General features: G+C 33.0%; 1 protein-coding gene and 1 long non-coding RNA gene across 2 annotated transcripts; one reads left to right on the top strand and one right to left on the bottom strand.

Moving 5' to 3' along the window:
• Positions 1 to 4074: 4074 nt before the first annotated feature.
• LOC106073008 (uncharacterized) lies at positions 4075 to 5928 on the bottom strand. Its single transcript, XR_001218692.2, has 2 exons — positions 5738 to 5928; positions 4075 to 4752 (listed from the first exon to the last, which is right to left on the bottom strand). It is a non-coding gene; the product is annotated as an uncharacterized LOC106073008 (long non-coding RNA).
• Positions 5929 to 5981: 53 nt separating this feature from the next.
• Positions 5982 to 22324, top strand: LOC106073027 (tRNA wybutosine-synthesizing protein 5-like). Its single transcript, XM_013233496.2, has 7 exons — positions 5982 to 6191; positions 13821 to 13975; positions 14714 to 14783; positions 15496 to 15678; positions 17079 to 17166; positions 18500 to 18616; positions 22040 to 22324. The coding sequence occupies exons 1-7, from the start codon at positions 6099 to 6101 to the stop codon at positions 22291 to 22293; spliced, it is 960 nt and encodes a 319-aa protein (XP_013088950.2). The 5' UTR covers positions 5982 to 6098; the 3' UTR covers positions 22294 to 22324.
• Positions 22325 to 23396: the final 1072 nt, after the last annotated feature.

The raw sequence follows: 23396 nt of genomic DNA, 5'->3' as shown, positions 1-23396 counted from the left end.
TTACTTTTCCTTAATTGATCGTTTGCGGTGACAGCGACAGTCAATAGCGCCTCCCGAATTCTTTCGTTCGATGGCGTAGCGAATTATAACTTTCGAGGCGGCACTACCATTGTGTTTCTGACAGTGATTTTGTTGTCATGAAAGGCACTGTGTCTTCCAATTTTTTTTCACTTGTCAGATGACGCAGCAAAACCTTTATATAAAAAAATCTCTGTATGATATTAAAAAAAACGTCACAGCTTTAGAGTTGCATTTAGCTATGTCTCCTAAAACAAATTTCAGATTATTGGCAGCCGCACTACGGAGTGTAAAATGATTAATTGTTAGTGTGAATAATGTGCGTCTTAACGCTTTGGTGCTTTCCCTTCATGTTCGCACCATTGTCAGATCCCTGGCTACGACAGTCGGCGATATCCAGACGAAGGTTTTCCAGCACGATGAGAAGAGCCTGATGCGTTTTCAACATCTAGAAATTCGATGAAGTGTTCTCCACCTTAAAGTTTGTATCTGATACGTGCACAAAACGCAATAGATGGGACATCTGCTCCTTGATTGATTTTATTAATAACTTTCCCTTTTATTTCTGATCCCATCAGGCTCATAAGCTCGTTTTGAATAATTTGCCCGAATATATGGTCGTGAGTTAAGGAGTTCTTCATTAGTCGAAGATGGTTGAGTCGAATCGGGCTAGCATCTCAACCAACCCAAATATTGACCGTTGTTTGGTGCATAAAGTTGATCTGTTCTCCCACGAAATGCTTGTTGTTAAGACTGCGCGCCAATGCTGTATTTCTTTTGTAATTTGTTCTAGCACCGTTATCCGTTGTGCTACCGTTGGACAATATAAATCCAACCACGTTGACACAGACTTCACGTGATTTACAAAAACATCGTGCTGTCCAAAATACTTACAGTCAAGTTACAGTCACAATTACAGTAGCCTTTGTTTGCTAATTGGCCTCCAGTAGCTCTCGTGCCAATTTGACAAGGAAAACACAAAACTCTGTCTTTGGTATAAGAACAAATTTGAGCTAGGAGCTACAGTAGTTCATTTCATTGACTTTCGCAGATACGACTTTCGTGGAAGGTTTTAAAATAAAATTAATGAGGAAAATTCTCCCACGTTTTTATTTTGTATAACCTTTAAGAATGGACAGGTCATAAGATACTGTCTTTACCGAAACTGAAAGGTATTTCGAAACTAAAAAATGTCATGTTAAGAGTTATATAAAGCACCTAACAATTAAATTCATTTTAAATATGGCTCGTTCTGACTCAGGTTTAAACTTTAATGTGCTTAAGACTTAGAATTACCCCAAATATTAAACATTTAGACCTCATTTTTAAAAGCAGTATAGAATTGCTGAATGTGCACAAAATAGTTCTATTTAATTTACTCATTTTCAGATTTTTTTGAAAATTGTAGTATTATCACTAATTCTGCCAGTAGAGTGCTTTATTTATTTATTTTTCTTTTTTTTTAGTAAACAGAAAAGTCTATAGTAAGCATTAAACCCAATTCAGCCCTATTCCAATGAGTGTGAAGTTGCTTTTAAGTAAGAGGTAAATGTAAATCACCCTGACAAAGGAAATAATGTTGTTAGTCTTTTTTTTTCTTATTTGTACTAATTATAGAAAGCTACTGTAAGAGATGTGTCAGTGCTTTAGTTATAAAAAATGTATAATAGTTGTTTTTTTAATTTCATTGTGTAGATAGGCCTACTGATAAAAAAAAATTACAGGGCCTCATCATTATACCAACAATTTTTCTTGTATACCATACATTGAACATTTCATGATTGTCTTTAATGTAATTTTATTTTGTCTGTATTCTTAAGTTATTTTTTTTTTTTTGTTTTTTTTAGAATGTCAGTTTTTTTTAAAGGGCAGTTGAAATTAAGACTGATCTATGTATGCACTACAGATGCTGTTCAACATCTTTACACAAGGAAGCCTGCTCAAAAAGGTATGAAGAAAATTTTTTAAAAATTTATTATGAAACAATAGTCTTATCTTATATATTACAGATGTTACTTCAAAAAAGATGTCCTACGCATCATGCATATTAACCAATGACCTAAATTCTGCTATGTCACTGGTTTTCTTGGCTAGATCAGGCAACCAATTCTATGCTCTAAAAGAACTAAGGAAGAAGGAGCATTTGTACAAATTTGTCCTAGCATGGGACAAGAAATGTGCCTTTATCTTTGTGCCTTTCTGAGTATTTTATTAAATTTTGATTTTGTATTTGAAGATTATGGTTCAGTGTTTTATGTATAATTGTTACTTTACTTTTGAGTCTTCTATCCTGAAGGCTTTTTAAATTCAGTGATTCAGTCAAATGTGAATATTCATTCTCACTGCTCTATTTTGTGTCTGTTCCAGTTTCTTAATGTTTTCTTGAGTTGAGCCTAATATCTTCAGCTTTTTTTTCTTCATTCTATGTTTAATGGTTATATTTTTTTTTTGTATTATTAATACAGCTTGATGAAGGTAGTTTTGTTACATGACCAATAATTATAATTATTTTGTTTGTTTGTTTCAGCTGCTGCATGGAAGTCAACATATGATGGCTTTACTTGATGTTGAAATTATTGCCACCAGCCTTGATTATTGATTCCTTCTAACCCACGTCCACAGAGAGTAACATTTTCTAACTATAAACATAGAAACACCATGAAAGTTTTGGTAGGCTGTACACCGGGAGGACTTGTTTCCTATATTTCTAACGCCTTTGGTGGTTCAGCTTCTGATAGGCAATTAGTACAACGGAGCATGGTGTATAATTTATGTGACCCTGGAGACTCTAAAATGGCTGACAAAGGATTCAATGTACAAGATATTTTTTTCAACAAAAATATAACTTTAAACATGCCAACTTTTTTATTTATTGATTATTATACTACAATAATACAATATTGTAATAATAAAATGCTATTAGAAAATGATTGTTTCTTTTTACTTTTAACATGCTAAATTCAACTGTTCTTAAGTATACATGTCAAACTTGTATCATGGTGTTGCTGTTAGACACTTGTGTGGCCAATAAATCACATCAATTCAATGTTTTTTTTTTCGTTATTATATTTTTTATGAACTTGTTACATATTTATAAGTAATGACAAAAACAATGGATTGACATTTGCATACAATATATGTGATAAATTTAATTAACTATAGCAAAAATAATCAATAATCAAATTCAAATTAAATGTCCAAGTATTTACATTAATAATATATTAAACAATAATTGAAAACAGGCAAAATGATTAGGTACAATAGAAAATAAAATTATATATTTATCAGTACTTTGATTTATGTTTCAATAGGAATAGGCCCAATTTTAAGTTGCTATTAACAAAAAAAAAATAATTACAAATAATGTTTATCCAAATATTATTGAACTACATACTTTTCAATATACAGATACATTCAAAATACATTGATTTTGCATTGTTAGAAACAAAAAATATTTTCAATGTTTGGATGTTCCATCCAAACAGCAGGGTTAAAACCTGGTACAAGCATGATGGCAGTCTGAAGTTTATGCAAAGTTACAATGGTAAAAAAAAATCAATCATAACTTGATTTGAAGAAATTGGACTGTAGCAAAACATTTTTAAAGTGATTTTCATAAAATAAAACTAGTTTGTCTACCATTACTTTGATGAACTCATCATCTCTATGTATGGTTATGACTTAAAAATCTTTCAAGGTAAAGATCATAAATGTAACAATCTTAGCCTTTGTACATAGCATTTGACCTTGAACTTAGTAATAATAATTATGAGTTCTTTTTAGAGAATTTCCCTCATCTGTGACACATAGGTGTGGCACAGTAGTGACATCAAGTACTCTGGCAATTTAACAATCCCATCAGGAGAAGATCCCAAAAAAATGGAAATTCATAACAAATGAAAATTCCACATCTTTGTACTTTATGGCCACTATATAATTTATACTTTTTGATAGCAGTGGCTTCATATTTATGTCCATGCTTAATTGCACTAGTTTTTAAGTTAACACTTTTCATACATTTTAATGCTAAGTTATCCAATACAGTTATATCTCCTGCCTTACAAATACTACCAAAATTTGATGATTGAACCCTTTTTAGTCTATCTTTTATCCATGATTTGTTTAATGACTGTCCTCTAGTTGTTTTTTTTTTCTATTTTAATAATATCCTCATTTGTAACATCTTTTAGTCCTATACTTTTTAAATAAATATCTACTAAAGGAACTTTAGTGTACTGATGGTCATTGACATAAGCACAAATATTGGCAGGTTCATATAGTTGGAAAATAGGTCTTTGTGGGACATCTTTAGCAGACATCCCAATGTTTCTAAAAAATGAATTATAATTTTCTTTAGGCATTTTGTATGTGCGGGGATCATAGATTATATTGTCTGGAACCAAAAGTTTCAAAGACTCTGCTTTTACAGGCGAACCTGTTTGTTTTTTTACTACATGAAATTTTTGTAGTTTTTCTGTACATGTTAGTTGAATTTTTAATTCTTTATCCTTTTTCAATCTACTTAGTCCATATAATTGTATCGCTTGTATGTGCGTACAGTGTGCACTTGGACCCATTCCGACTGGACACTCACATTGCGCTTCAGATATTATGCCATTTGTGTCCATTTTTAAATCATCAGCTAGATACTTTGCTTTCTTCATTTGGGCGAATATTGCTGCTTTAAAAAATACATAGCTTTCAGAATGTCCATGTTTCAAGTACTCAATGTACCTAATTTTAGAAAAAAAAAGTAAAAATGTATTAAACAATATACAGTTTCATTTTTTTTAAACATATATCACCTTTTTCAATCTCTCCCTCTCTCTCTTTCTCTCTCTGTATATATATATATTTGCTGTTGTATGGTAGAACATTACAATTTACTTGGCAAAAATATTAGCTTGGTAACATTATAATACTAGCATTGCTATTTAAATATGAACAATGTCGCCCACACATCAGTTCCCCCCTCTCCACGCAAATGATATATCCAAAGGAACAGCAGTGCCGATAAAGTTTGGGGTCAGCGGTGTCGCAGGTTCTGCCAGAGTGTAGCCCTGGGTACTGTACACTGCCTTAGGGTCGCCAGCTCCTGATTTTTCATCAGGGTTGACTCCCGAAGCCTTTCCCTTGATTGGGTCTACTTCGTCTAGCTGCAAGGCAACAGAGGTTTCAATTCAGAGTTTATTCCTTAGCTCCTAGCTCCATGGCTAACAAGCCCCTACTGCCCGAAGCTTTCTGGTTAAGGCGCCAGTTACTCAAATACTGAAATAGCCTCTGACAACCAGTTAACAGATATATATATATATATTTAAATAATGAAAATTTTGATATAACTTATCTTATAAATACAGACGTTGTTTACTTCAAAACAAAAGATGTTTACGTCATAGGTGTGTTCATATGACATATATACTACTATAGTCAATCTAGTCAGTAGTCATGCATGTTAACCAATCATTGACCAATGACTTAGATTCTGCAAAGTCATTGGTCGATTGGTTTATTATAGTGTATAGTATTATAGTTTATATCTAAATTGTTACTAGATCTATAGTATAATATTAGTATATTAGTATATTGACTATATAAACCAACATAACAATTAATTATTTAATAATATAATTTTATATATAGATTAATAAATATAATATAGTGATCTATTATTATTATTATATTATATTTTTTTATTCTATAATTAAATAAGTGAGATTACCTGTCCGGCCTGTCGATCAGATCTTTCTTTCTTCAAGCTATCTTGGCACCTCTTTTTTTACATTCTTCTCGAAGTTGTAGATCTACTAGGAAGATTCTAGATTAACTAGTGTAGTAACCTAATGAAACTTGAAACACTACAAGAAGACATGACATGCTAAATATGTAAATATCTTTCAGTTGTCTCGTGTCACTGGCATTTAAAAATATTCGTCCATTCCGGATGTTATTGGACATCTTATTACTTTCGTTTTGGAAGAAAGTTTTCGCGATCATCTGGTTCTAGGCCTAGAGTCGGCCTAGAGTCTAGATTCTAGTCTAGTAATCATTTGGAACGGTCTATTTAATCTATCTATAATATAATGAGTGTTAGATCTAGATCTAATAATGCAGAAGACATTAGGGTTGTTGAAACTTTTACTACTGAAACATTTACTGCCGATATTTATCCAAAGGTAAACAAATAATTTTAATAAAAACTTAATAATTAAATTTAATTTATTAATAAATAAATAAAACAAAAACAAGAAATTGAAGAAAAACATAAAAATACTTTTAAAATAACCAACAACAAAGTTTACAAAGTTTATACTAGATCTAGATCTAGATCTATTATAGATCTATAAGTATACTGTATAGTGTAGAAAGAATACGAATAGGTCTAGTGACAGTCTAGTCTAGATCTAGACTAGATGTAGATCTTACAAGTCTATAATCTATACTTTTATAGTCTGACTATAGCAAGATAGTGACACTATAGACACCATAGTCTAAAAAGTCTAATCTATTCTATATATATCTAATTCAAGTAATTGAATTGTTATCAATTAGGTTAGGGTTAGGGTTAGGGTTTACTGTAATCAGAGATGAGTTAAATTTTTCGTTTTGTTGTATTAAATCAAACCAAATTCATTAAAAAAGCTATTTAACTAATAAACTAATATCTTTAAATTATATATTTAACTTAATTCAGCATTTTTTCTACTAATTAATTCAAATTAACAATTCTTAGCTTAGGACTATTTTGTCTCACTAATCCTTATAATTTATTAGAATTTAGATCTAGATCTAGTCTATATTTATTATTATATCCTTAGATTTTAGATCTATGTCTAGTGTTAGACTTAGACTTTAATTAAGGCTTTAGATCTACTAATCATCTACTAATACTACTAATAATAACTAATAGTAATATTCTATGTAGTTAGTTATACACGTAAATATATTGATCTAGAATTAGATCTAGAATCTAGATCTAGTCTAGGTCCACATTTTGAATTTAATAAACCATTTGATTTGATTTAAGTTAATTTAACCCTAACCTTAACTTAGGCATTGTAAACCTTAAACTAGATTTAGACTAGACTCCTTTAAAAACTAAAATCAAGAACAGTCATCATGAAATTGCTCTGGCTATTTATCCTAATAATCACCAAATGCACACTAGCTGAACACAGAACTAGATCTACCTTTGTCAACACTAAACTTAAAAAGGAAACAACAGTCATAATCAATCATCACACTTTAGAACAATGCAACTTCAAAAATAACCTAACATACACATCTATAACATTAAAGAAGATTACCCATCACAAATGGAAGTTCTCAATCAGACACAGCAGAAATAAATACCTATCACTGTTAATATTAATGGCAGGAGATGTAGAGTCAAATCCAGGGCCTAGATCTAAAGATAGATGCAACATCTGCAAAAAAATATGCACCCTGAAACAGAAAGCCATTCAATGTGACACCTGCGATGAATGGTACCATGCATCATGTCTCCATATGAATACACCTGTGTATTATGCCTTAGGCAACAAAGACGCATCATGGCACTGTGTACCGTGTGGGTTACCTCAGTTTACATCAGGACTGTTTGATTCCTTTGATGCGGACACTTCTAACCCATACAACATCCTAAACACCATCCCGAACCAAACTCACCAACCACTAGCCAGATCCACTCCTGTTAAACCTAAATCTACTAAAATTAATACAACAGCCTCACTAAACAAACCTACTAAAGAAGTAATACCAAAATACCTTAAAACCTTAGTTATAAATTTTCAAAGCATTAGGAACAAAACAGCAGACTTAGAAATTTTATTAGAATGTGAGAAACCAGACATAATTGCAGGAACAGAAACTTGGCTGCATCCTGAAATTTATAATGCAGAAATTTTCAATAGTAATTATGAAATTTTTAGAAAAGATAGGGCTGATAATCATGGAGGAGTTCTTTTAGCAATAAAAAACACTCTTATAGCAGAAGAAATTACCTTACCTAACTCAAAAAATGTAGAATCAACATTTTGTAAAATTAATACCACCTCAACATCCCTAATAATAGGCAGCATTTACAGACCACCAAATTCTAGTTTAGAATACATGCAGGAACTATGTAATCAGATTACTACACTTAAAGAGACAAATAAAAATGCAGTTTTTTGGATTATGGGTGATTTCAACCTACCTGATATAAATTGGAAAACACTAACCATAGATAAACACCAAAACCTTAAGGACATAAATGAGCTTTTCATAGAAACTTTACACAACCTAAGTTTAGATCAAATCATTAAAAAGCCAACTAGATTAAACAACACATTAGATCTCTTCTTAACCAACAGACCTGGATTAGTAGTTGATTATGAAATTATCCCTGGTCTATCAGACCATGAGATCATAAAAATACACAGTCAGATAAAAGCAGTAGCCAATACAAAACCCAAAAGAAAAATCTTACTCTGGAATAAATGTAACCTAACACAACTACACCAAGCTGCACTAAACTTTCAACAAACATTCTTATTAGAAAAAGACATTAACCAACCAGTCGATGACCTCTGGAATTTCATTAAAAACCATCTTAAAAGCATAATAGAAAATCATATACCAACTAAATACACATCAAACAAAATAAATAAATGCTGGTTTAATAATAGACTAAAGAAGCTTTGTAAACAGAAGGAAAACCTCTATAGAAAATTTAAAGAAACTAATGCAGAAAGAGTTTACAAAAAGTATATAAAAATTAAACACTTAACCCAAAAAGTAAGCAGACAGCTGCAGAGTGAATACATAAACAATGTAATATCTAAAGATAACAACAAAAACCTATGGTCATACATTAAGTCTAAGAAAATGGAAACAACAGGCGTAGCGCCATTAAAAGATGAACATAACATAATACATAATGATAATGAAACTAAAGCAAACATTCTAAACAAATACTTTGCATCAGCATTCTCAGCCCCAGGAGACAAAGACATATTACTGAATTTGAACCAAGTAGACAACATAGAAGATATAGTAGTACAAGAAAATGGAATTCAAAAACTATTAGCCAACACCAAACCAAATAAAGCTTCTGGACCTGATGGTATTCCAGCTAGATTACTCAAAGAACTAAGTAATGAGCTAGCCCCAGTGTTCAAAATACTCTTTCAGGCTTCACTTAACCAGGGCAGAGTACCAAAGGACTGGAAAGAAGCTAATGTCACCCCCCTATTTAAAAAAGGAGAAAAATCTGACCCAGGGAACTACAGACCAGTATCACTTACCAGCATCACATGTAAAATCCTAGAACACATAATATGTAGCAACATCATAAACCACTTAGACAAACATAATGTCCTCACACCATACCAACATGGCTTTAGGAAATATAGATCATGTGAAACACAACTAATAGGACTAATTGATGATTTTTCAAAAGGTTTAGATAATAGTGAACAAATAGATGCTATCTTACTAGATTTTTCTAAGGCTTTTGACAAAGTTCACCACCATAGTTTGCTTAAAAAATTAAAATATTTCGGCATTAATGGTCCACTGCATCAGTGGATTAAAGACTTTCTGATAGGGAGAGAACAAACTGTAATAATAAATGGCTCTAAATCAACACCGATAACAGTAAACTCAGGTGTACCTCAAGGTACAGTCTTGGGTCCACTACTATTTTTAATTTACATAAATGATTTACCAAATTGCATTAGTTCAGGAACAAAAGTCAGATTATTTGCAGACGATTGCATAATATATAGAACAATAAAAACAACACAAGACACAGATATTTTACAAAGAGAATTAGATGAATTACAGAAATGGGAATCAAATTGGAGCATGTCTTTCCACCCAGAAAAATGTCAGTTGTTAAGAGTAACAAAAAAACTAAAACAAATTAATTCCACTTATCTTATTCATGGCAAACCAGTATCACAGACTAAAAACGCAAAATACCTAGGTGTTATAATAAATGAAAAACTATCATGGAATCCACATATTGATGAAACTACAAAAAAATCAAACAAAGCATTAGGATTTATTAAAAGAAATTTCTATAAATCAAATAAGAACATAAAACTAAAATGTTACTTAACCTTGGTTAGGCCAATAATAGAATATGCATCCTCCGTTTGGGACCCCTCAACTCAAGAAAACATTAAGAAACTGGAACAGACACAAAATAGAGCAGTGAGATTCATAACAAACGAATATTTACATTTGACTAGAGTAACACCTTTAGTAAAATCACTAAATTTAGAAAGCCTTCAGGACAGAAGGCTCAAAAGTAAAGTAGCAATCATACATAAAACACTGAACCATAATCTTCAAATACAAAAACAAAATTTAATAAAATACTCTGAAAGACACAAAGATAAAGGCACATTCCTCGTCCCATATGCTAGGACAAATTTGTACAAATACTCCTTCTTCCCTAGTGCTATTAGAGCATGGAATGGGTTGCCTGAGCTAGCCAGGAAAACCAGTGACTTGGCAGAATTTAAGTCATTGGTTAATATGCATGACTAAATGCATGACGCGTAGGACGTAATCATCTTCTTTTTTGAAGTAACGTCTGTATTATATAAGATAAGATAAGAAGATAAGATTAGTTTGGATCAGTCATATTTATTCCTTCTGATTCTAGTCTAGAGTAAGAGTTCTAGATTGAGTAATCTAGACTAAAATAAACTAGAATGAGAATCTAGAGACTAGACCAACAACAATAAAACTGTGTTATTATAGATTAAATATAGATCTAGGTCTAGAAATATTTTTACCAATGGCAATGGACCTCAAACAAACAACATTTATTAGCCACGTGATTCTCTCTCTTCTATACAAATTATGATCTAATTTTTAATACACAATGATAGTTGAATGGTTATCAGGTGACAGTTTTTTTCACTGTTTTATCAATATTATCACGTGACTTAATGTTGTTTGTTTATGATTGTTTTTATTTAACACAATTTTATTAGCTTTGAAGGCTTTCTCAATACGCTATGTCGCTATGATTCTATCACTTATAAAATTATCTGATTTATCTGGACCAGTTAGGAAAAGGGGGTGGGGGTAAGAAAGAAAGGTCAGGATATCTGGGTGGATTTGACAATATTTGTTTTTTAAAAGCATTTACAAAAAAAATTTAATGACTTGTATTCAAAATCGTGGCTCACACCTCCTTGGCCCCACATGCTAACCACTCTACTGGTGAGGTACTTATGACTTGAGAAGATTGTTGATCTATATATAGTTATATATTGTTTGTTTCAATTAATAGCGTCAACCTATGAAGGGGACTAATTCAGATTATACACAATTTATGTCAAGTACAATTTCTTTGCCTTGTTTGAGATACAAAAAAATAATTAATTACCAATAGTTAATTAACTAATTGGTTAATTTAAAAAAAAAATATTCTTGTTTTGCCAGGTAAAAGAAATAGATTAATTGTGCGAAATTTCAGCTTGAGCTGAGATTGGGTGTCGGAGACAGACAGACAATTTGAGTTGGTATATAAGCTTTGTGAAAATGGAATAATTTGAGCAAGACTAAAATTCTAGATCTAGTTCAAAACACAAACAGTGCACCTCCTGTGACCTTTAAAACCTTTGGAATTGTTGACCATTTCTGCTATCTTCTACCAAACCTTTGTGATGAGCACTCTGCTTTTGGTAGTGAATCATGGTCAACCTACTCTTGGCAGGAAAAAAAAAGCTGAACTAGATATAGTTGGTCTCTCGTAACTCCACCTTCCTGCCTCTTGACTTACTTGACTAATTTATGTGAACTTCTAGGGGAGTATAGGGTCTCAACAACATCTCTCCACCGAACTCGGTTCTGAGCGACTTTCTTCACTCCCATGTCATTCCAGTTTCCTCAGCTTTGCTATGACCAACCAACTTTTAGGTTTGCTTGGGCCTACCCACTTTCCTCTTTCCTTGTGAATTCCAATCAAGTGCCTGCCTTGCAACATTGGTTTTCACAGGGTGTGTCCTATCCAGCTCCACTTTCACTTTTTAATATCTTGGATTATCGGTTTAGCTTGGTTCTCTCCCACAAGTTGACAGTAGATATCTTTTCAGGCTACCTAATTCTCAATATCCTACTAGGCCTCATGGCGAGGTTCTGGAGTTTTTCCATATCTATTTTCATGTTGTGATGATTTCTGTTTATTTATTTCTTGGTAATGCTTCTTATATTAATTATTGATCAAACAGAATCATCACGCTGGAGATTATATGAATGATTTGATAACACACTAAAGAAACATCCCTGTTTTCTTTTAACTTCTTTAATAAACTTCTTCCAATTACACATATAAGTAAATTCTTAATTCAATAACTTTACTTAAATATCTTCATAAAATGAAACTTTCTAATACTACAACTTTAACTAATTACTGAAATAACTTTATGATACAAATTCAATTAAAGTAACTTCATCTACTGGACCTGAAACCATTTTTAAACATACGACCGTTACTATAAAAAATCGTTACAATGTGAGGGGCCGGACTGACTAACTTTCCCCTAATTTATACTTTTCTAAATCGTACTTTCCAGAATCATAGAAACTTCTCCCTTAAATATTTTATAAACCGTGACCTTCTAGAAGCTGACATATGCTATTTTTTCCTTAACCTCTTTCTCTGTTTGGATGACTATAATTATCTATCACTGGTTATCTATGACCTGACCTCGGCTTCTAGAAACTAGTCAAATTAGGTCACAGTATTGACCCATGACATGTCTCTCTTACCTCATTTTTTACTAGAAAAGGATTAGTGACCTTACAACTGTGTTTTGATTGGCATGATGAGCTACCGTACAACTGTTTAATGATGTCAGTGAACTTCAGTGGGCATCTAGACAGTAACATAATTCCTTGCCAGTTGTTGCACTGGGTAATGTCACTTTTCTTGAATAACTTGATTAGGTAACCCAGCTTACAGGTTAAAGGGACCTATTCTTGTACCAGAATCTTGTTGCATCTCAGCTAATGTTTTTGGATCTGCTTTAAGTGCTTCCACTGGTAAACCTTAGCTTTCCACTTTTTGCATTTTTGGTGATTTCCATTTTCCCCAACAAGTTTTAAACTAAAGATAGACTATAAAACATTCTACTTTTATAAGTACTTGGATAGCTTATTAGCTAATAAGTTGGCCTTCCATTGTGAAGCCTCGATTTTGAATTCAGACTGGAGCATTTAAAAAAAATTTTTTTTTTTAATTGATTCAAAATAATTGCAATTTCACTCAATTTAAGGTTTGTTTTTTAAATTATTGTGTATATTTTATTTTTTATACTTATCTAGACAATTAAAAAATATTCTAGAAATGGAAGTATAAATTTTCATTTTCATTATCACCTGAGAATGCCGACCACGTCCTCCAAAACTGCTCTCTTTACCAAGAGGCCCGTATAAGACATTGGCCCCAAATCACCCCAATAGAAAGAAAACTATATGGAGAGCTCCCTGATTTGGAAACCACTGCGCAGTTCATCTCATGTATTGGTCTAGTCATATGAACACTCCAACATAACAATGAGAACGATGAAGAAGAAGAAGAAGATTTTCAATTATCATCCCTAAAAAAAAATAATTTGAAAATGCATCCTGTCTTGTTCAAGATGAACAAACTTTTCAGCCGAAAAGTGCCAAATAATGTACAAGAATATCAAAGTGACTGCTCGATGGCAAACTTTTTTCATGACCCTCATTTACAGACCATATTAGTGTATTTGGCCAACTCATTTTTCTTGTAACAATTATTTTGATTATTTCTACAGAGAGAGCCTGTGATATTAAGAGGTTTGGATATTGGAGAATGTCTGCGTAAGTGGACACCAAGCTATTTAGCTAGTGACGGGGGCACACAGGAGGTCAAAGTGCATGTGTCATCATCAACACAGATGGATTTTATCAATAAGAACTTTCTCTATAGGTAAATCAAAATAATTATGTACAAATTTGTGTAACTTCTTTGATGTATTGTGTTTATTTGTTACATACTGAGGAGCAACATCAACATAAGGATGTTTTTCCCCTCACATCCCTTGGTCTGCATGGAGCAGAGACCTGAAGAGCCACCATCACCACCATGAAAAAAATCCAGGTATTCATCAATACCTGCCTCAGGAAGATTTTTATGATCCACTGTCCAGAGAACATTTTGAATGAGGAACTATGGCAAAGAACAAAACAGCAGCCCATATTTTAAGGATATCCTTCAGAGGTTTCTGGCAATGGATATGCCACACCCTTTGCAAGCCTGCATCTAGCATTGCAAGACAATCCCTGATTTGGAACCCCCAAGGAAAGAGAAATAAGGGATGGCCCAGAAATACATTGCACTGAGATTTGGAAGTAGATGCCTAGTAGATGGACAAGACTTGGGGAACAGTTGAAGAGACTCTCCCAGAACCAAGATGCCTCAAGGATACTGGTTATTGGCCTATGCCCCAGACAGGGCAACAAGCAGAAATGAGATGAGGTACCTTGGTCTGGTCATTCGAGTGGTAGGTTTGTCTAGCTTACGGACATCTGAAAGGAGTAATATTTAGAGTTAATGTACACAATGATTTTATTATAGTAAGGTTGATAGTATTTGAGATTGTCAGCTTCAAACATGTCTTTTATTTTTTTCAGAAATCACCTTTTTTTTTAAAATTACATTTCACAGATCATTGCCATTCCAAGAATTTGTAAAAAGAGCTTTTGAAGATGAGCATGCTGACTACTTTATTGACCAGGTAGATTGTTGGTTGGACTACCATTTCTAAGACCTTATTCTTTCTTTCATTCAAAGTTTGTGGCTCGGCAGAACAAAAAGTGTACAAATTTATAGATGTAATAATGTAGTGATTGTATTAATACAAGGAATTCTTCCATATTCTTGTTCTTTCGGACCACTTCAGTAAAGCCATTTCATATAGTTGGTCTTCTTCCTGCTTCAAGCAAAATATTTTATGTACATGTGGCAATTATCTTATATATTACAGACGTTATTTAAAAAAAGAAGATGATTACATCCTATCTGTCATACGTCTAGTCATGCATTTTAACCAATGGCTTAAATTCTGGAGAGAAAGAAATAATGTCTGTCTTTTTTTGTCTGATATGCTCCTGTCATCACCATGATCCCTAAATCAAACTCTGCTGTCTTCCACTGCTGTCTTCAGGAAGTTTTGGCTAAGATTAATAATGTTTATTTCTGAAGGAATGTCTGAATTATATAAAACAGCATAAAGTTTTTTTTTATTTCTTAAATTCTAGCATCATCAATAAATATTGGGTTTTCTTGATTTTTAAAAAAATCGTAATTTAAAAAAATTTCTCTTGCATAATTATTTTTGATAAACTTTTAAAATGAGACTTATTTGGAGTATGTATTAGCCTACTTGCTTATACAATATAAAAGTACCTTTTCTAACTCTTTGCTGTATATATTAACAATTATTTCAGAAAGAAAAATTTTACCTCCGTGCCCTGGGACACGACCCTCGTAAAGATGTTGCAGACATTTCTGTTCAGTTCCCTGAGCTGGCACAAGACTTAACAATACCGCAAGTATTTGAAAGAGAGAAATTTTTTTCCAGTGTCTTTCGTATTGCCTCTAGGGGAGTTCAGCTCTGGACGCACTATGATGTAAGGTTTGAATAGGTTATTATCAATTTATTGTTTATTTCATTCTTGTTTTTTCTCAAATCAATTCAATTTTTTTTTTCTTCTATCACACTTTATAAGTTCTATGTATTTTTTTTGGGATCAGTTTCAAATAATTGTTTTGGGTTTTGTTTTGGGCATTTTTCCTGTTATCATTTTCATGATTCTTGTAGTATATGCAAAGTTAATACATAAAAGCTCTCTCTGGATAAATATTTTATAAAAGATGTTACTTATGACAATGTCGATCTATTCTTTAGCAATAAATTAAACTTATTTTTCGCTGTTAAATTTTTTTCTTTTTTTTTTCTTTTTAAAATCCAAGTTAAAAAAAAATACAAATTTTTGTTAGAAATAGTAACTTTTATTATGTTGTTTTGGTGGCTTATTTAAAGGAATTCTTTCTCAGCAATGGTAGAGCAATCAATACCACCTTCCATCTATCATTATCAGTCTTTGGAAACTAAGTAGCTTATAGAGGTTATTTTTTTCAGGTTCCTGGCAAATTCTTCCAGAGCAGGTCTATTTTAGGTATGCAATGTATATAATATGTATTTGACATGGTTTTGCTGTCCTGCTGTGATCTACTTATTTTGCCACATCCAATGCAGACACAACTCTTCATTTGTCAGTGGTTGATTTAAGTTCTCTTTCCATCATTGTTATGGAGTGTGTATGTTTTTGTGAGTTACTCTGGTAATGGTGGAAAGAAGTTAGCGATTGGTTCTGAATGATGCAAGATAGGTAGCATTGTTGTCAGCGGTTTGAGGTAACGGAGACAACTCCAGAACATGAGACTGAAAAGAAGTGTTATTTTAGTGAGTTAGATTTTGTTAAAAATACCAAACATTGTTACTAAAATCTACAACATTTATTTTTATTTCATATCAATTTCATTTTGTCTGTATTTTAATAAAAGTTATATTTAGTTTTGTTCAGAAAAGAAGTTATTTCAAGTTTTACAAGTTTGAATATAATATGCCTACAGCAGTTTTGTTGTCTCCCAGCAGTTTAATGCTACAAGTGAACAACCGTCCATAACAATCATTAATTCCTGTCTTCATCTATTGTTCGAGTTTGGTTTCAAATGCATCCTTTGTAAGAGATCTCCAGCTGCCCCTTAAGCCACCTGCTGACAAATTTTCTCCTCCAAGCTGGCATTCGTTATCTTAAGTACTTTTGTTTGCCATCAAGATAATCTGAGATTTAACTCCAGATCACATTCATCTCTTACTGGAAAGTTAGGGTAATGGTAGTCCAAACACAATGCTTATAATTCTGAAATTGTATTAAGTCATTTGACTGTTATTACTTTAAAAGTACTTCACAAGTCGCTAACTCTGCCTTTGAATCATTTTTTTTTTTGTGTGTATTCTCATCAGATAATGGACAACATTTTAATTCAAGTTGTTGGCAGAAAAAAAGTTGTTTTATTTCATCCTAACGATGTGGATTATCTGTATCTCAATGGTAACATCATTTTATTTTTCAAAAATAACAATTCATCTCAATACAGCAGTGACTTTTACATTTTCTTGGATAATCTAGATGCTAGATGTTTTTTTATAAGCCCAGTGAATAGAGCATTCACAAGCAAAAAAAATAAATAAATCTTATTTTACAAGCAAAGGGTATTTTAAGAAAAGAACAACACAATTTCTGCTGTATCTACTTTTTCCCTCATAAAACAAAATTATCCAATCATATTTTTTTTTTATTATTGATTTATGTAGGACTACTGTCTTCAACAATGAATACTTGTATAAAGTTTTGAGTTGATCTGAGAATGTATAGTGGGAGAAATAAGATTTAAGATTTATACCAGACAGGCAGAGTGAGTTGATACAATCTTTATAAAAAGCCAACACAATGACTAGCTTTCAATACTCTCCTTAGATGATAATGTTTAGTATTTTATGGTTTTACTTTTGACTTATTAATGATACAGCAGTAAAATTTAAGTTTCAGTCTATGGTAAGACAAAGTTTTAAGCTTGAGATGAAGCTCATAATACTGACCGTTCTTTTTAAAATATGATATGATACTGCTTTGACAAGCATACACATTTCAATATACTGAATATACCATATTCTACATAATTTACACCTTATGATTGTAAGTACTTATTCATTTACCTATAAACTGGTTGGACTTGAAAAGATTTCCAAAATTTCTAGACTAGCAGAAAAACATTTCAAATGTTGCTAGGGACTTTGTATACCAGCCAAGCACTCTTTTATGCAATAGCCAGCCTAGCACTCTTTTATGCAATAGCCAGCCTAGCACTCTTTTATGCTGCAGCCTTATCTCAATACTTTCAGTTTAAGTCATAATGTACTTGACTTTATATATAGATTAGAAAAATAATTTCCAAATTTTTAACATGTTTCAAATGTTCCTTCAGATTCTGAAAATATAACATCCTAGCCCAAACTTCCTGCAGGGCCACTGGGGATGGCAGTGGGCAATGTTGTAATCAAAATTTAAAATATAATAATAATAATAATAATTTTATTTATAAAGCGCTGTTAACAAACAAGATGTAGGCTCAAGGCGCTGTAATAACATTACAAACACAGACACTACAGTTACAATGACAGTTAATCTAAAAAAGTTTTAAACAGATAGGTCTTAATGTTCTTCTTAAAAGTGGTGTAGCATAATATAGTTAAAATACAAAATAAAGAACAATTTATTACAGCCTCCGCCTCCTTTTGATATAAACACACCTCAGTTCTTCTTGCTGGACTTTTATTTCTCTAAGACTTTGTTTTTATATTGACTTTTTTCTTACTAAACACAGGTGATAAATCTGAAGTTCTTGATGTGGATAATCCAGATCTGTCATGCTATCCCAAATTTATTGAAGCCAAACAATACAGAGGGCATCTTGAACCAGGAGATATTTTGTTCATACCTGGTGAGGCTCTTTTAGTAACAGATGTCAGCATAAAAATATAAAAGGCCTACAGCAGGAGACAGCTAAAACAGAAAATGGTCAAGGATGTCTTGCCTTTAGAAACCATTTACGTCTGTATCCATAAATAGTTGTCTAACTAAGCATTTGCTTTAAGTATATGCATTATACCAAGACCATTCATTAGAGAAGGCCTCCACACAGACCTGCAATATCACAACCTGTGGGCAGTGTAGACATTTAGATTGTTACCATGTCACACAGACCTGTAACATGGCAACGAGCTATTGGTCTATACTGCCCACAGGTTGTGACGTTGCAGGTCTGTATTCAGGCCTTCTATAATGATTGGTCTCAGTTATACAAACTTAACAGCTTTCTTTTACAAAAGAACATTTGGGCCAATTTTACTGTGTGACCATACAAAATGTGTCAAGTAAAAGTAAAGTTTCCTTGTCCAGACCTTGCAATCTATAGGGCAGATGATGTTAAGTCTAAGACTAAGACTGCTTTATTGATCCTTATGGAAATTTGTTGTCTTTATCTGAAGTTCATGCATCTTCTGTTTTTTCTTTCTGAAATCTATTTTAAGTTCTTTAGTTTTTGTGACATTCAGTTCTAGAAAGTTGTCAATGCACCAGTTTGTAAACTCTTCTAACGAGCTTCGATACTGAGTTTCGTCTTCTGAAATAAGACCAACTATGGCAGTATCATCAGCAAATTTAATGAGTTTAACTGAGTCATAGATGCTTCTTATGTCAGTAGTGTTACGAGTATACAGTACATGAGAAAGTACACAACCTTGTGGAGCACCCATGCATAGTACTCGAGTTGACGATTTGGTGTTGTTGACTTTAACATACGGAGACAGGTTAAAAAGTTTGGAACCCGTGCTAGCATGTAAGGGCTAACATTTAAGTTACTCAGTTTGTTTATCATTAGATGTGGCTGTATGGTATTGAAAGCCGAGGAGAAATCTACACTGGAACAATTTTATTAAAATAAGTTTAAAAAAACAACATGAAGAACCCTACAAAATTTAAATGAACAAAAATTTCTTAGCAAAGCCAGAAAAATCCTAGAATACAACTCCCACTCATTCCATTAAAACTACATCAAGTCGTCACAAAGTGGGCGACAATTGTCTATTTAAGGCTACAACCAAATGGTACAAAAACTTGTTTGTTCCTTACTCTGTCAGTCGGTATCAGCCCTACTCATTGACTCGGTATCAGCCCTACTCATTGACTCGGTATCAGCCCTACTCATTGACTCGGTATCAGCCCTACTCATTGACTCGGTATCAGCCCTACTCATTGACTCGGTATCAGCCCTACTCATTGACTCGGTATCAGCCCTACTCATTGACTCGGTATCAGACCTACTCATTGACTCGGTATCAGCTCTACTCATTGACTCGGTATCAGCCCTACTCATTGACTCGGTATGAACCCTTACTCATTGACTCGGTATCAGACCTACTCATTGACTCGGTATCAGACCTACTCATTGACTCGGTATTAACCCTTACTCATTGACTCGGTATCAGACCTACTCATTGACTCGGTATCAGACCTACTCATTGACTCGGTATGAACCCTTACTCATTGACTCGGTATCAGCCCTACTCATTGACTCGGGAAGGTGAAAAGGAACAAGACATCTCTGTGTAGTCAATCAATGATGTTCTTTGTGTTTTGTGTCTGTTCTTCTTTGTGGCCCGTTGTTGTCGTTAATTAAAAAAATAGTCCTTTGTTTCCAATAGTCCAATCTTTCCAGTAAGGATCAAATAAAGCAGTCCAAGTTTTATATCCTTACACTCTATTACTTAACAAGAATAGTTGAAATGTGTTTGTCTATTTTGTTTCATTTGTGTAGTGGCCATAATGCAATTTTATTCAGAAGGCATCATTACATAACGTTGCATACATGGCATGAATAAAGGCAGCTCTAGGGACCTAATTTTTAATGAGAGAAATTGATTAATCAGATTTATGGTAATAAAGGACAGACCAGGGCACAAAACATAGGGAAGACAATAATAATAAGATAGTCTGAAGATTACAGGAGGAGTGCATTGTTTTAGATTTCTACACAGCAGATTTGGATTCCAATGGAATCTTGGAACAAAATTGTCATGCAGACCTTTCTCATACCATATGCTTTCCCTGTCACTACAGTAGGACATAGGTGCATAAACATAGTCCATTGAGCTCTATGGTCTAGTTTATCTCATTTGTAAGAGTAACACTACTAGCTTGTTAGGGGTGAATACATATTCCTTCTTGTTTTACTGTTTTTCATTTCATTGTTACTGGTGTCGCTGTTTTAGTTTTTTTTTGTTTCATTATATCATTATTACATGTTAAAGTGTTTCTCCGTTTTAGTGTTTATTTTTTAAGATTTGTATTTTTTCTTGTTTCACTGTTTCTTGTTTTGTTGTTTCTTGTTTCACAGTTTCTTGTTTCACTGTTTCTTGCGTCTTCTTTCATTGTTTCTTGTTTATCTGTTTCTTGCTTTGTTTCTATTTTCATTGTTTCTTGTTTATCTGTTTCTTGCTTTGTTTCTTTTTTCACTGTTTCTTGTTTCACTGTTTATTGCGTCTTCTTTCATTGTTTCTTTTTTCACAGTTTTATTTCATTGTTTCTTGTTTATCTGTTTCTTGCTTTGTTTCTTGTTTCACTGTTTCTTGTTTCATTGTTTATCTGTTTCTTGCTTTGTTTTACTGTTTCTTCTTTCATTGTTTCTTGTTTATCTGTTTCTTGCTTTGTTTCTTTTTTCATTGTTTATTGTTTATCTGTTTCTTGCTTTGTTTCTTTTTTCACTGTTTCTTTTTTCACTGTTTATTGCGTCTTCTTTCATTGTTTCTTTTTTCACAGTTTTGTTTCATTGTTTCTTGTTTATCTGTTTCTTGCTTTGTTTCTTGTTTCACTGTTTCTTGTTTCATTGTTTCTTGTTTATCTGTTTCTTGCTTGGTTTCTTGTTTCACTGTTTCTTGTTTCACTGTTTCTTGCTTCATTGTTTCTTGTTTATCTGTTTCTCGCTTTGTTTCACTGTTTCTTCTTTCATTGTTTCTTGTTTATCTGTTTCTTGCTTTGTTTCTTGTTTCACTGTTTCTTGTTTCATTGTTTCTTGTTTATCTGTTTCTTGCATTGTTTCTTTTTTCACTGTTTCTTGTTTCACTGTTTCTTGTTTCTTGTTTATCTGTTTCTTGCTTTGTTTCTTGTTTCACTGTTTCTTGCTTTGTTTCTTGTTTCAGTGTTTCTTCTTTCACTGTTTCTTCTTTCATTGTTTCTTGTTTATCTGTTTCTTGCTTTGTTTCACTGTTTTTTTGTTTCACTGTTTCTTGTTTAGTTGTTTCTTGTTTCACTTTTTCATTTTGTTTCACTTCTTATTAAAAAAAAACAACATTGTTCTCTTTCCCAGCTCTTTGGTTTCACAATATGACGTACGAGGATGCTGGAGTTGCTGTCAACGTCTTCTGGCGCCACCTAGAGGACAAACTGTATGACACTAAGGACCCCTACGGAAATCATGACTTGCTCCCTGCACAACGTGCCAACCAGATAGTTGACAGGGCAATAAAAGCACTAGAAGAACTACCAGAAGAATACCAAGAGTTTTACGCACACAGACTTATAGACAGAATTAGACATACATTTTTAGCTAAACAAACATGACTAAATAAAAGATGAAAGCAAATTTTTTTTTTTTATTTAGAGTGTCTTGAATTTTTATTTAACCCTATGTGTACATTTGTAATGCCATTTAACATACTTTTGAAACAGAACTATTCTAATGAAAAATGACCTTTATTACAATGACTTGAAGTCTGTACTGTTTGCAGAACAATAATAGTATGTAGCTTGGTCAGTGAGGTACCTATTTATTTAACCAAGCAATAAGTTTAAAACAAAAGTGTTTTAGGTATCAGCACCAGGGTTGCCAATAAAATAAGTAATTTTTTTTTTAAATTTAATTAATTCCTAATATATTGTTGTAACTCTAGGTTAGGCACTCAACGAATAGGCATGCAACTCAACACAGTTTAACAGGAAATAATAGTTGTGTTTATTCACTAGGGTAAACACATAACATGATGATTCATCCTTCAGCTTCCTCAGAGTCTCACTACTAAGTATACCAGTCCTTTGCTACTTAACCCGAATGTGGACCAACGACAGCCTTCCCCGCTTCGCTCCAGGTCCCTACTACAACCTTCAGGCAGCATCAAAAGCTGGCTTCTTCTTAGTTTCCCAAACATTCAGACTCTTCACAATCCCTGATGCACTGTTATTCTCTCCGTTCTAGTCTCTTCCTGTTTACGTTCACTAGTGCGCTAGTGCGCACCTCAAGCACTGGTGCAAGGCAGGGTTACAACAATATGTTAAGTGGGTGTGGTGGCTGAGTGGCAGAACCTTGCTTCTTAAACAAAGGGTCTCCGGTTTAAATCCTGACAAAAGAAAACCTGGGATTTGGACTAAAGGATTCTTATGACACCCCTGACTCCACCCAGCTCTAATGGATACCTGAAATTAGTTTGAGAATGTAAAGGCGGTTGGTCATTGTGCTGTACTTTGTTTTGTGTACATGTTTCTACATGCCCTCCCTTCTCACGTGAACAATAGACACATTACTTTTAAATGAAACATTTCTCCCCCCCCCCAGCCACACACTTTTTGGCCCTTGTATATTCAGTGGAACAGCCAGCATTTTTTTTAATGACATCGCATACTTCTTTTTTGCATCCTCCAATTGAAAGCCTTCATTCCCAACCACAAAG

The sequence above is a fragment of the Biomphalaria glabrata genome, chromosome 16 (genome assembly GCF_947242115.1).
Source record: "Biomphalaria glabrata chromosome 16, xgBioGlab47.1, whole genome shotgun sequence".
NCBI lineage: Eukaryota > Metazoa > Mollusca > Gastropoda > Planorbidae > Biomphalaria > Biomphalaria glabrata.
The sequence above is the reverse complement of the archived record's forward strand: the minus strand, read 5'-3'. Positions and strand labels throughout refer to the sequence as shown.

Excerpts from the sequence above, each read along its gene's own strand:
- LOC106073027 (XM_013233496.2), top strand. The coding sequence starts at position 6,099 with ATGAGTGTTAGATCTAGATCTAATAATGCAGAAGACATTAGGGTTGTT. Across the intron at positions 14,784-15,495 it reads CTGACTACTTTATTGACCAG|AAAGAAAAATTTTACCTCCG; the intron begins GTAGATTGTTGG and ends CAATTATTTCAG. Across the intron at positions 18,617-22,039 it reads AGATATTTTGTTCATACCTG|CTCTTTGGTTTCACAATATG; the intron begins GTGAGGCTCTTT and ends TCTCTTTCCCAG.